This window comes from Cricetulus griseus, chromosome 7, assembly GCF_003668045.3.
Source record: "Cricetulus griseus strain 17A/GY chromosome 7, alternate assembly CriGri-PICRH-1.0, whole genome shotgun sequence".
Lineage (NCBI taxonomy): Eukaryota > Metazoa > Chordata > Mammalia > Rodentia > Cricetidae > Cricetulus > Cricetulus griseus.
The window spans coordinates 128,005,953-128,018,818 of NC_048600.1; the positions used below are offsets into that span (position 1 = coordinate 128,005,953).

General features: G+C 49.8%; 1 protein-coding gene and 3 non-coding genes across 5 annotated transcripts; 3 read left to right on the top strand and 1 right to left on the bottom strand.

Annotated features, from left to right (window-relative positions):
- Positions 1–4,051: 4,051 nt before the first annotated feature.
- Mrpl58 (mitochondrial ribosomal protein L58) lies at positions 4,052–9,020 on the top strand. Of its 2 annotated transcripts, none has more exons than XM_027425716.2 (6): positions 4,052–4,279; positions 5,010–5,046; positions 7,561–7,620; positions 8,149–8,231; positions 8,314–8,483; positions 8,695–9,020. In XM_027425716.2, the coding sequence occupies exons 1-6, from the start codon at positions 4,094–4,096 to the stop codon at positions 9,017–9,019; spliced, it is 861 nt and encodes a 286-aa protein (XP_027281517.1). In that variant the 5' UTR covers positions 4,052–4,093; the 3' UTR covers position 9,020. The 2 variants fall into 2 exon arrangements, with proteins under 2 accessions (XP_027281517.1, XP_027281516.1); XM_027425715.2 differs by having other exon boundaries at positions 4,055–4,279; positions 8,690–8,977.
- Positions 9,021–11,122: 2,102 nt separating this feature from the next.
- Trnar-ccu lies at positions 11,123–11,195 on the top strand. Its single transcript has one exon. It is a non-coding gene; the product is annotated as a tRNA-Arg (tRNA).
- Positions 11,196–11,408: 213 nt separating this feature from the next.
- On the bottom strand, positions 11,409–11,481 carry Trnar-ccu. The gene has a single exon. It is a non-coding gene; the product is annotated as a tRNA-Arg (tRNA).
- A 363-nt stretch (positions 11,482–11,844) lies between these two features.
- Positions 11,845–11,917, top strand: Trnar-ucg. Its single transcript has one exon. It is a non-coding gene; the product is annotated as a tRNA-Arg (tRNA).
- The last annotated feature ends 949 nt before the right edge of the window (positions 11,918–12,866 follow it).

Below are 12,866 nucleotides of genomic sequence, written 5' to 3' on the forward strand. Positions count from 1 at the left end.
GAAGCTGGTCTCACCAGAGGACACTTCCTTCAATGGCTGGGCTCCTGGAAGATGCGGGATGGGCAGGTCATCGTGTGGCTGTGGCAGCCTTTTGGCATGAACTTCTTAGAGTTCAAAGCCTTCACTCTGGCTTTAGCTCAGGGCTGAAGCAGGAGGTAGGGGGGATTTCATCTCTGCTTTGGTGCTATCACCGAGAAGAGGCCCCAGTGCCTTTTTGTTTTGTTTTGTTTTGTTTTGTTTTATCATGTAGGGGTCCTTTTTCTTTGCATGTGTCTGTGCACCTTGGGGATGCTAGGTGCCTGAGAAGGCCAGAAGAAGGCATCAGGATCCATGGGAACCGGAGTTATAGACGTTTTAAGCTCCCAGGTGGATGCTGGGCACTGAGCCCAAGTCTTCCGAAAGAGCAGCCAGTGCTCTTAACTGTTAGGCCATCTTTCATTTCTATGTACTTTTAGTATGGGGAGGGTCCCCCATACCCTGGCCTGAATGTGGAGGCCATAGGATAACCTTTAGAAGTTGATTTTCCAAGAATCCAGCTCAGGTCATCAGGTTGAGCACTAAGTGCCTTTTCTTGCTTAGCCATCTTTCTGGCCCCAGGGTTTTTAAAAGTTTTCCTGGGTTGCTATGTCCGAGGTAGAGTGACTGCAGGCAGAGAGAAAGAGACTGATACCTTGAGGGAACACAAAGGAAGAGCAATCAGACCAGCTCCTGCCCATTGAGACCACAAGACAGTTATAGGAAGAACAAGAGGGTCATTTATCTCTTGGTTTTCAAACTTAAAACATTCCATGATAACACAACTCCCATCCATTCCTGGCTCCTCCCAACAGTGTGGAGAGGACAGTATACCACTGTGAACTTGTTATCCGGGAGGCATGTCATCACCAAGACTCCACTTAGCCTCCTTGGAACTCTGGAATGGAAGAAGGTGCGGTACGGGGAGCACAGAGATAGGCTCCATCAACTACTAGCCTGGGAGGCTTCATGTAAAGCATGCATGAGGAGGTCAGAGGACAGCTGGCATTGCTGGGAGGGTGCTCCTACTGCAGCCACCCAAGTGCCCAGGTACAGGCGTACATTACCATGCCACAGCAATTTCTCTGGTTCTCTCTTTCATTGTACCAAAACCTTTCTAGATCCAAGACTGAACACAGTGAATCACTGTAATAAGGAAATCAGGCACACACCTGTCTCAGCCTCCCCGCAAATCCTGCGCGCACGCGTGCGCGCGCACACACACACACACACACACACACACACACACACACACACACACACACACACACGGAGGGAGGTTGTTTCCAAGGGACAGCTTTGCCCTTTCACTCAAGCCACAGATCACGCGCTGTGCTGCTCATCCCTCCAGGAAGGAAAAGAAGTCTAGAGAGCTTGTCTGAATGGATTTCCTCCCCTGTGGCTGCAGAGAACAACCTGTGCCTGACCCACTCAGGAGGACAGAAATCCCGTGGATCCCTTCATATGACAGTCGTATGTCAACTCACAAGCTGTAGGACTGACTGGGATGTGTCCACAAATTCCCCAGCTTCCGGGACTGGCTTGTTGATTTGATCCTTTCTTCCTTTTCCCTTATTTTGAGCGAATGCCCCCCCCCAATGCATCATCTTAGCCCATCCAGCCTTGGGAAGACCACTGAGGGAAGTGGTACGCTGGCTTCAACCTCCAGAGCCAGCCTTTTTCTCGTTATCATTGAACAGGAGGTTTTCTTATATAGCCAGGCTGGCATGAAACACACTGTATAACAGAGACTGGCCTTGAACTCATAGTAATCCTCCTGCCTGGGCCTCCAAGTGCTGAAATTACAGGCACGCTCCCTCACACCCCACTTATTTAGGGGAACAGGCCTCACCTCACAGGCCAGTTTCTCCTCCCAGGGGCTCCCTGGCTGAATGGTTCCTGGCAAGAGCCGGTGAGAAAAACCTGCCAGCTACTCTTCTCTCCACTGCAGGGCAACCTGTCTCATTCTCTGCTCCATTCCCATCTCTCCCAGAATCCAGGCCACCAGATGGCCTGAACAGACTGTGTTTATTTGGAGCCATGGAATTGTGAAGCCTCCTTTCCCTACATCCCGTGGGTCAGGCACAGGCTAGAGCCCCACCTCGGAGCAAAGACACCATGGCACAGCTGATTTCATTATTCACAACCCATAACCTGAGTCAATGTCTGGGTTGGCTTCCCTGAGCAGCTTATTCTGGTCACTATGGAAACGTCTCTGTTCCCACTGAGGTTCTGGGACTAAATCAGACAGGGAGGGACCCAGGAGACTCCTTCCAACCCAGGGCCCCAGAGGAATAAGTCAGTTGCCTATGCTTCCTAGTGCGAGTTCACAGAGTGCCTAGGGGCTGGTTTATCTCCCCAGGAATGCTGAGATGTAAAGGCTTGCTTGAATGACAATAAAGGCTTGCTTCAATGACAATCTCCTATTTCAATCAGCCAGTGTCCCGGAGGAATATCTAAATGATCCCAGGGGCATATTTTTCTAGGTAATGACACTTTCTCCTAGAAAACCAAACTCTTCATTACAAGCTAACCACAGTATTCCTAACAATTAGTGACACTTATTGGCTTCTACTTTCATTTACAGCAGCCCCAACTAAGTAATTTAGCCAGGGATTAGTCACCTTCAAACATCACTGGTTTTACCTGTAGTCTTAGCATCAGAACTTCAGCAATTCTGGGTTTCTTGCTTTAACACCAATATGAAATGGCTCTGCTTAATCTGATGTCTTCTGAATTCTGTTTATCTACTTCTCCAGCTTGTCTGGTCTAGTGGCTAGAACCCACTCTGCTTGCTTGGGATATAGCAGAGACCCTACATTCAATCGAGGAGACCAGCAATTACATTAGAAAATAAGACTGGGCCTTGCGTGGTGGTGAACAACCTGAAACATGAGCATCTGGGAGGTGGAGGCAAGAGGATCAGGAGTTCAAGGCCAGTCTGAGCTGTATAGGAAACCCTTTTCCAAAACACAAACAAAAGCCAGACCTGGTCCAGTAAACCCTTAATCCCAATGCTCTGGAGAGAGAGGAAGGCATCCTGATCTATATAGTGAGCTCCAGGCCATCCAGGGTTACATAACTGAGACCCTATCTCAACACATAATACATACTACAAATCAACCAGCCATTAAACTCAAAACTACACACACAGATTGGTTGATTATCTATTGACATGTCTGTCTGTCTACCCTTCTATCTGAAACAGGCTAGGGATGTGGCTCACATACTGGGAATAATCAAAGCTCAACAGGTAAGATTATTTATTTATTTATCTATTTATCTATTTATTTATTTATTTATTTATTGGTTTTTAGAGACAGGGTTTCTCTGTGTAGCCCTGGCTGTCCTAGAATTTGCTCTATATACCAGGCTGGCCTCGAATTCAAGATCTGCCTGCCTCTGCCTCCTAAATGCTGTAATTGAAGATATGCACCACCACAGCCTGGAAGTAGATAAGATCCCATTCACGTGTTTGGCTAAGTTGTTGGGTTCAGGTGAAGAGAACGGATTCAAAAAGAGAAAGGGGTGTTTCTGGGGACACGGGATCCAGGGTTTGTTTATGTATTTATTATTACTATTATTGTTGTTATTATTGTATCATTGTTGTTATTGTTACTGTTATTTTTGGTTTTTCTCTATGTAGCCTCGGCTGTCCTGAAACTAGCTCTGTAGACCATGCTGGCCTCATACACACAGAGATCCGCCTGCCTCTGCCTCTGCCTCCGGAGTGCTGGGATTAAAGGCGTGCGCCACCATCTCCCACCTATTTTTTTAGAACAGGGATTTACTATGTAACCACATTAGGCTAGAACCTGCCTTAGTCTTGAGTGCAGTGATGGGACTGCAAGGGAGCACCAAGCCAGACAGACACGGGAGTCTCTTTGAGAAGAATCTCCCGTAGGTGGCCGCTGTCTGCCGCTCAACCTCTGCCAGATGTCAGCTGGGTCCTTGCCACCACCACACCTAGGTGGCCAGACAGCCCAGAACGCAGGCGGAACTCAAGACGTGAGCGCAGCGCCAGTTTGCGGACCCGGGGAGAGTGCGCACCGACCGGAAGCGGTGCTGAGCGACGAACATGGCGGCGGCCTGGGGCCTGCGCTGGGGCCTGCGCCGAGCTGGAACCTCGCTGCTCCCGCCGCCCGCGCGCTGTGCTCGCCGGGCTCTGCACAGACAGGCAGACGGCACCGGATTCCAGAGCATCTACAGCCTGGACAAGCTCTATCCCGAGTCCAAGGGCGTGGATACGGCCTGGAAGGTCCCGGTGAGCCGGGAAGGGCGGGACGGAAAGGGCGGGTCTTGTCGTTGCTAGGAGACGCCGGGAAGCGGGCCGCCCGGGGGCTTGGGTTGCTGCGAGCGGGAGGACTGGTCGCCCTAGCAACCCGGGCTGGCCCGGGGCGGGGTGGGGGCGGGGGCCGGGAGAGAGCCTGCCTCCTTTGCATCTTTCGAGGTCACAGCTTTCCCGCGTCGGTTTCCTGGTCCTCAGGCCCACATTCTATGGGAAATGTGAATCAGGGGCCTTCAGAGTGGACGATAAAAGCCGAGGTCCGCAAGTTGTAGCGTTACCCGGTCTTTTGCCCCCAGTAGCGTCAGGAAGCCAGAGGCAAGATTTGTTTGTTTCTTAGGACCCATATTCAGCCTGCTCTGTGTAGACACGCTGCATTGGGCCAGGGCAGGAGAGGGGAACCTATTGGGCTGCACCTATAGGACTGAAAGAAAACCCAGTATTTTCATTCGCTCGCTCACTCTTCATTCGGCAGACTTCTCTGGAGAGCATGCTGTGAACACAGTGATAATTTGGGGCAGAGAGTGAACTCAGGTTGTCAGGTGTGACATTTAGGAAGTGCTTTTATCCACTGAGCCATCTCTCCAGCATAAAATACATAACATTTGGCTTGTAGCTTTACACTATTTTTTTTTCCCTGTCTTAGACCAGTGAGGAGTAGCCTGGCAGGTGACTTCTTTCTTTTGACACTATGTATGTTATATTACAGGAGGATGCAAAACAAGCCAGCAGTGACATCCCTCTAGGTAAGTAATGTTTTTGAAAATCAGTCATTTTAGGCCAAGGGGGCTGACTCAATGGTAGAGAGAGCACTTGTGTAAGATGGGACCTGGAGTCAGTCCTAAGCACCACACACACACACACACACACGCACGCACGCACGCACGCACGCACGCACGCACACGCACGCACACACACACACACACACACGCACACACACAAAGCCATTTACTGAACTTCTCACATGTTCCTTGCAGATCTCACCAGACCAGTGAAAGACAGTAGAGAGACCAACCATGGGTGTGAAAGAAGTCTTTGCAGCATAGCTTAGAATAGTGAATAAATGACGGCTTGACCATGCATATACACTGTCTCCCCCCCACAAACAGCTCTTAGTGTGCTTGTGATTTGGAACTGTCTTTGTGGTATAGGGGTTCAGTCTCTGGGGAAACAGGTATTGTGCTCAGTGGACAGTGGTTGCCTCTCCTGGCCTCCCGAGCTCTCTGGAGGTTCACACAGCATTCTGTTTCAACAGACTCAGCTGCAGCCTGCATGACCCACCTGTCTTACAAGCAGGGTTGCTGGGCTCCATAGCACAGCCATTCCACTTAGTACCAGGTACCTTTGTTATTGAATCAGAACAAGATTTAACTGGCTTTTCCAAAGGAGGGAGTCTGGGAGGTGGTCCCAAGATGGGCAGCATTCCCTGCCACTACGGCACCATCGTACCTCAGCTGAGGTTTACCAGCTGATCTTGCAGTTAACTCCTGCTGTATCTCCAAAACCCAAACACTACAAAGCCGTTGCATGAGTTATAGAAATGGGAGGAAGGAACCTCATTTTCCAGTTTAAAAATAAACAAGTAGCTGGGCGTTGGTGGCACACGCCTTTAATCCCAGCACTTGGGAGGCAGAGGCAAGTGAATCTCTGTCTGTTCGAGGCCAGCCTGGTCTACAGATCGAGTTCCAAGGCAGGCTCCAAAGCTACAAAGAAACTCTGTCCTGAAAAAACAAAATAAACAAGCAAATAAATAATTAAGCAAACAAATTGGGCAGTGGTGGCACACATCTTTAGTCCCAGCACTTGGGAGGCAGAGGCAGGCAGATCTCTGTAAGTTCAGGGCCATCCTGGTCTGCACAGTAAGTTGCAGGACAGCCATGGCTACACTGAGAAACCCTGTCTTGTCTTGAGAAACTAAAATAAGTAAACAAAACTATAAATGGAGGCAGAGCTTTTCTGTCCTAATTGCTTGTCCCAAATAAAAACATAAAACACATAAAAACTTATATTAATTACAAAATGGTGGTTTTTTTTTTTTTTTTTGGTTTTTCGAGACAGGGTTTCTCTGTGGCTTTGGAGGCTGTCCTGGAACTAGCTCTTGTAAACCAGGCTGGTCTCGAACTCACAGAGATCCTGACTCTGCCTCCCAAGTGCTGGGATTAAAGGTGTGCGCCACCAACGCCCAGTTACTTACAAAATGTTTGGCCAATAGCTCAGGCTTATTACTAACTAGTTCTTACATTGAAATTAACCCATTTCTATTAACCTATGTATTACAGTGTGGCTCATGGTTTACCTGTTCTCTAACATCTTGCTTCTTGGACAGTTCCTGGCATCTCTCTCAACTCCTTCCTTCTTCATCCCAGTCTTTAGTTTGATTGTCTGCCTAACTTTATCCTGCCTTGCTATAGGATAAACAGCTTTATTATTAACCAGTGAGAGTAATACATATTCACAGCATACAGAAGGATTATCCCACAACACAAGAGAAATTGTAGGACTTTGCCAAGATCATATAGTGACCACACTATCTTTCAGGGTGAGAGGTCCCGAACTGAAAATCAAGTTCTCATCCATCCAACACATGATTTCAACCCAGACCATGAGAACACACGTCAGAAACAATACTCTCTTGTCCCCTTGTCCCCGTCTGACTGTGTAGTCTAAACTGAAGGCCTCAAACTCAACATTCTCCTCCCTCAGACTTCCAAGTGCCAGCATTACAAGGAATGCGCCATCCCTCCTCCCTCAGACTTCCAAGTGCCAGCATTACAAGGAATGCGCCATCCCTCCCCCAGTCTTCTTGTCCACTTGAGCTTCTAGTCCATCATGATTCCATACCTGACACTCTTTGTACTATGTGAAACTAAGTCTGTCCCTTAGCTTGAAAGAGTCTTCTCTTTAAAACAACAAACAAAAACAGCAGAAGGATTTGGTAGAATATGCTAGACTTGGGTCATAGTTTTGCTCCCTCCACTCTCTTGGAGGTCTTGGGAAAGTCAGTTGTCCTGATTTTAGTTTTGACATCTTTGGATGCTGGTGTGTGTGTGTGTGTGTGTGTGTGTGTGTGTGTGTGTGTGTGCGTGTGTGTGTGTGTGTGTGTTAGTCACATTGACTAAATAAGCAGTGTGTGTGTGTGTGTGTGTGTGTGTGTGTGTGTGTGTGTGTGAGAGAGAGAGAGAGATAGTCACATTGACTAAATAAGCAGTCTACCTGTTCGACCATGGGGAATCCTCTATATGTATTCTTCTATTTTGCAGATCGATTGAGCATTTCCTACTGTCGGAGTAGCGGTCCTGGGGGGCAGAATGTTAACAAAGGTACAGGCACCACAGTGTCACCTTTTGCTTTAAATCTCAGCTGGGAGGGGCAGTGAGAGGGAGCTCTGCAACTCCGCATTCACATTCCTGTGGAATGAAGGGGTTTTCTGCAGCGCTCACACACCTCCAGCTTATAATAATCCTTTTGACTCTTCTGAATGTGGTCCGATTGTCTGCTTCTCAGCTGTAGGTTGCTAAGGCTGGGATTGGCTTTGAGGGTAAACAAAGAGAGCTCACAGTATGAACTGGCAGCCTGCTTGGATCCACAGAGAACAGGTTTCCTTTGCTCTCATGAAACCCATCCCCCTGCTCTTTTCAGAGGCCAGTAAAACTGTTGTTAGCAACCCTGTACATTTGGATAACAGAAGTCTAGTTGTGTCTCACTGTTTGCCTGGTGGGCTTGTTCCGTGGCTAGCTCCAACCTAGTTCCTGGCTAGGTAGTTGGCTCCTAGTTCAGAACTGTCCTTTAACCCCTGGGCACCATGACTGCAGAGACTCAGGATTCTGTTCCTTTCTCCCCATCCACAGTGAGTTCCAAGGCTGAAGTCAGGTTTCACTTGGCCAGCGCAGACTGGATTGCTGAACCCGTGCGCCAGAAGATTGCCCTCAAGGTACCCACCCCTTTCTGTACCTGTGGATCCCTGGGTTGGGGTTAGGCCTGTGGGTAGGCCCCTTCATTTTCCTCCTTGGCAGCATAAAAACAAGATCAATAAGGCAGGAGAATTAATACTCACCTCCGAGAGCAGTCGCTATCAGTTCCGGAATCTGGCGGAATGCCTACAGAAAATTCGAGACATGATTGCAGAGGCCAGCCAGGTCCCCAAGGAGCCAACCAAAGAAGACGCCCAGCTCCAGAGACTCAGGTGCAGATGGGCAGAGGAGAGGAGGCAGGGTAGAGTCCAGGGGCTACCAACAGGGTCAGTGGGGAAGCTGCTGAGAGGAGCAAGGTGCTGACGGGGCCAGGTGCACATCTGGCTCCTGCTGACTGGGCTACTCTGCTCCCCTCAGCTCCCGGCTTTGAAAAGCACTGATTGCACATCTGGGCCTCATTGCCGTCTTTTGTTTTCAGGATAGAAAACATGAATCGGGAGAGGCTGCGCCAGAAAAGAATAAACTCTTCCATAAAGACGAGCAGGAGGGTGACTATGGACTGAAGTCACCCCACACTGCCGGCAAAGACTGGGGTGTCATGCAACTCTGCAGAGAGCTGCCACACCAGGGGAAACTTTTCTCAATTAATTGGAGCCTTTCCAGACCGTTCCTTAGGAGGGAAGGCTACAGGTCTTCGGGGCAGCCTCCTCAGTTGTCCACCTCATGTATTACTGGCTGCAATAAACTTCTAAGTACAGGAGCCTCACCTCTCAGAGCTTTGCAACAGAGCTCCTGCGTTTCAGCCTAAACACACCTCAAAGTTAGTGCCCAGCGCTGTGGCAGCACATTGGGCAGCAGAAGATTGTGGGTAGGTCCTCAAGGAGCATACAGCTAGGAGGGCTGGGATACGTGAGCAGGCATTTGAGCTGGACCTTCAAAAACACAAAGAAACTGAACACAGTGGGCAGGAAGGAAGCTGGTGGCAGGAGGTGACAAGGAACCCAGGGTGCCAAATGGCAGGTTGTGCAGGAGACTTGGGTGGTGCTCCTGGGAGGAAGACATGTAAGAGCCTCAAAATCCACTAAGCTATATCCCCAAGCCAGAATCTTGGGTTTGTTTGTTTACTTACATCGTGGGTGGTCAGTTGTGTGTGACTGACACACACACACACACACACACACACACACACACACACACACACACACACACACACACACACACGAGGGGTTAGAGAGCAACTTGGAGAGTTGGGGATGGAACTCACCTTAGGCTCAAAGGCAAATATTTTTACCTGCCAAGCCATCTCCCTGGCGGTGATTTTATTTGTTATTATGAGGAGAGGTATGCTTGACCCACAGTGCATGTCTGGTGGTCAGAGGATGACTTGTGGAAGTCAGATCTCTTCCTCCACCATGTAGATCCCAGGGACCAATCGGGCTTGGCCACAAGCGCCTTTACCTGCTGAGCCATCTCACCAGCCCCTGCAGGATGTTTTGTTTACCTCCCCCAAAGTATTTATTTTCAGAAGCAAAAATAAGGACCAGAGAGGTGGCTCAGCGGATAAAGGAGCTTGCTGCCAATACTGCCGGGAGTTTGATCCCTGGTACCCACATGGTGGAAGAAGACTCATGAGCGTTGGCTTCCGACCTCCACAAGCTCCATGAAGCACTCATGTGCACACACACACAAATATAACTTATTTTAATCAGATAAGCCCTGCCCTGGTCAAATTTCCCAGAGACAAACCAGAATTTGAATTCCATATTAGCTTGGAAATTGAGCATCATTAGTGTCAGGCGGCCGTCACTTGTCTACAGGACATGAAACATTGTGCTGGCCCGCAAGGAAATTCTCAAATTTGGCTTATACTTCGGCCATCATTTTATTCTGCTCCAGGGCTCTGGCAAACAAGAAAATCCATGCCTAAAATTTAATATCTCCCAGTGGACGTGAGCTGCCCCTGGGCTTGGGTCGGGGTTCATCTTGTTGCTAGTGCCCTGGGTCATGGCTGAGCCCAATGGCTCCTCCATCACTGCTTCCTACGACGTCCATGGCTTCGGTTTCTTCCCAATCTCCACATCGCTCCAAACTTCATGCTCACCAAGCTTAGCTCTCAGCATGTTAGGGTCATTGTGTCGCGCCCCCCCCCCCAAGCTCCAGTTGCAGCTTTTGGTGAAGTCAGCGTTGAGAAACAGACCAGGGAATTGTTAGGATTAACCACGAGGAACGATTATTCTACACGGATAAGTCATTTAAACAAATGTTTCCTGTGCTCAGTTAATGTAGTTAAAAATCATACGTACCTCCTTTCAAGCCTCAGCCCTTCCCCAGAGCCTCAACGCCTGCTATGGAGGCATCGCTGAACCCCTGAATTAACCTACTCTTCCCAGACTGCTGTGCGCCTCCATTCCCTCCAGGCTTTTTGTTTGGTTTTTTAAAGCGTGCTTTAATATTACAGTAGTAAGAACTCCCTCTCTCTCCGTGCCTACCTCCCTTCCCGTCCCTCCTTTAACTGATGCCCGCTCCCTCCGTGCATTTTATATTTGCAAAGAACATACATTGTGTAAAATGTTTCTGTCGTTATGAAGGATTGGAAAGTTTTCGGTGCTTATGTTTCAGTATTGTCGATATTGTGACTGATATTTATTTCTCATCCTTTCGGGATTCGCTGTCAGTTCTTTAGAAATAGCCGGGGTGGAGGTGGGGGATTAACGCGGTGGAAACTTTCACTGACTACGGTCCCGGTGTGCCGGCTCCAGGCCCCACCCAGCGTGCTCGGCGCCGACCCAGCTCGGGCTTTTGCTTCTGTCTCTGCGGTTCTCCAGGGCAACAACCGAAAAACGCAGTGAGTGTAAGACACGGTCGCATCAGCACCCATTAGAACAGAAAAGGCAGCAGCCACGTGCCGTGAGCCCCAGTGGCCTAATGGATAAGGCACTGGCCTCCTAAGCCAGGGATTGTGGGTTCGAGTCCCACCTGGGGTAGAATCTGGCGGTGTCTCTTTTTAAAGCTCTCAGATCACTTTTTTAAAAATGGTGCACAAAAAAAATAACATGAGACACGCATCCCGAATGGGGAGAGCCGCAGACCGCACGGAATCGAGCAAATAAAGGACTCTGTATGCAAACCGGCCCAGCGGCAAGAAGCGCGCGCCGGTGACTGCACGACTCCATCTCCAAAATTAGGAGCGCTCGCGCCACCCCAGGTGGGACTCGAACCCACAATCCCTGGCTTAGGAGGCCAGTGCCTTATCCATTAGGCCACTGGGGCGCGATAAAAAGCCATGTCCACGTGGTCCGTGATAGCGCGGCGTGCTGACGTGGCCAACCCTGCCCCGGAACGGACACCGCACACCCGGACACGGAGTCCCCAGGCGCCGAGAAAAGCCGGGCGGCGCCGCGTTGTGTCCCGAAGCGCTGCGAGATGGCAGAGATCCGCCCTCAGCCCGCGCGCACCCGGGCCGACCAGAAAGCACCCGAAGTCAGACGGGCAAGCCTCGCCGCCAGCGTCCCGCAGCGGGGCCCGCGAGCCGCCCCTCGGGGACAGATGCCACCCAGCACTGTCGCCGGGCTGCTGGAGCGGAGCCAGATCTTCCTCAAATAATACGTTCTAGCGAGGAATCGTTCCTGCTGAGACCGCGTGGCCTAATGGATAAGGCGTCTGACTTCGGATCAGAAGATTGAGGGTTCGAGTCCCTTCGTGGTCGGAAGGAAATGTTTTCATCCCCACATCGGTCCTTCCAATGGAATCTACATAAAGCCCTCGTTTTAAAGCGTTTCCCAAACATCGCGGAAGACCTGGTGATTTAGAGTGGGAAAACTTCCTGTTGTGACGCACTGTTTACCTTTTAAGAGGAGAATTGTAGCGCGCTTCGCCAGGTAGCTCCAGTGTCCTATGCAAGCAAGGGATTTTGGATTCAGTCTGGTTTGATGTCATTTGTTGCCTGCTGATTCTTTTAAATTTAATTTTGAGGCTGGCAGTGATTGCGCATTTCTTTAATCCCAACACTTGAGAGGCAGAGGTGGAGTGAGTTCCAGGACAGCCAGGACTACACAGAGAAAACCTGTCACGAAAAACTAAAAAGATGTGTGATATGTGGTTTGCTAGGTTCGAACTTGCAGCCCACCACCTTAGCCGCCTGAGGCTGGGTTGCAGGCATGCGCGTGTCCGGTTTGAGGGCTTAAATCATGCATGTATGTCAGAATGTATGTATACATGTACCTAATTCTTACTGAAGGCAGTCCACCAGGGAAAATGCCCGGCTCCATCCTCTCCTGCTGCTGAGGCGCTCCAGCCAGAGAAGTCTTTGGAAGCCTCTCACCCGGGCACACCTCTTGTGTTCCACACACAGCCCTCACAGCCCCTGCCCACACGGAGGGTAAGCCCCTCCCGGACAAGTCTGGAGGGTTCCACCAGGGCCAGGGGCTGGTAAAGTCCTGTTTTTAACTTTGTGTTTCCTTTATAAAGAAACAAACACACCAATGCAATGTCCTGCTTCCTGTTTCTGTTGTGTTCCTAGGCAAAATCTGCCTCAATTCACAGAAATCCACTCGCCTCTGCCTCCCTGGTGCTGGGATTAGAGTGCACCCTCACACCTGGCTCTTAGTTGGTTTTTTTTTTTGTTTGTTTTGGAGGGGTTTTCTTTCCACCTTTTG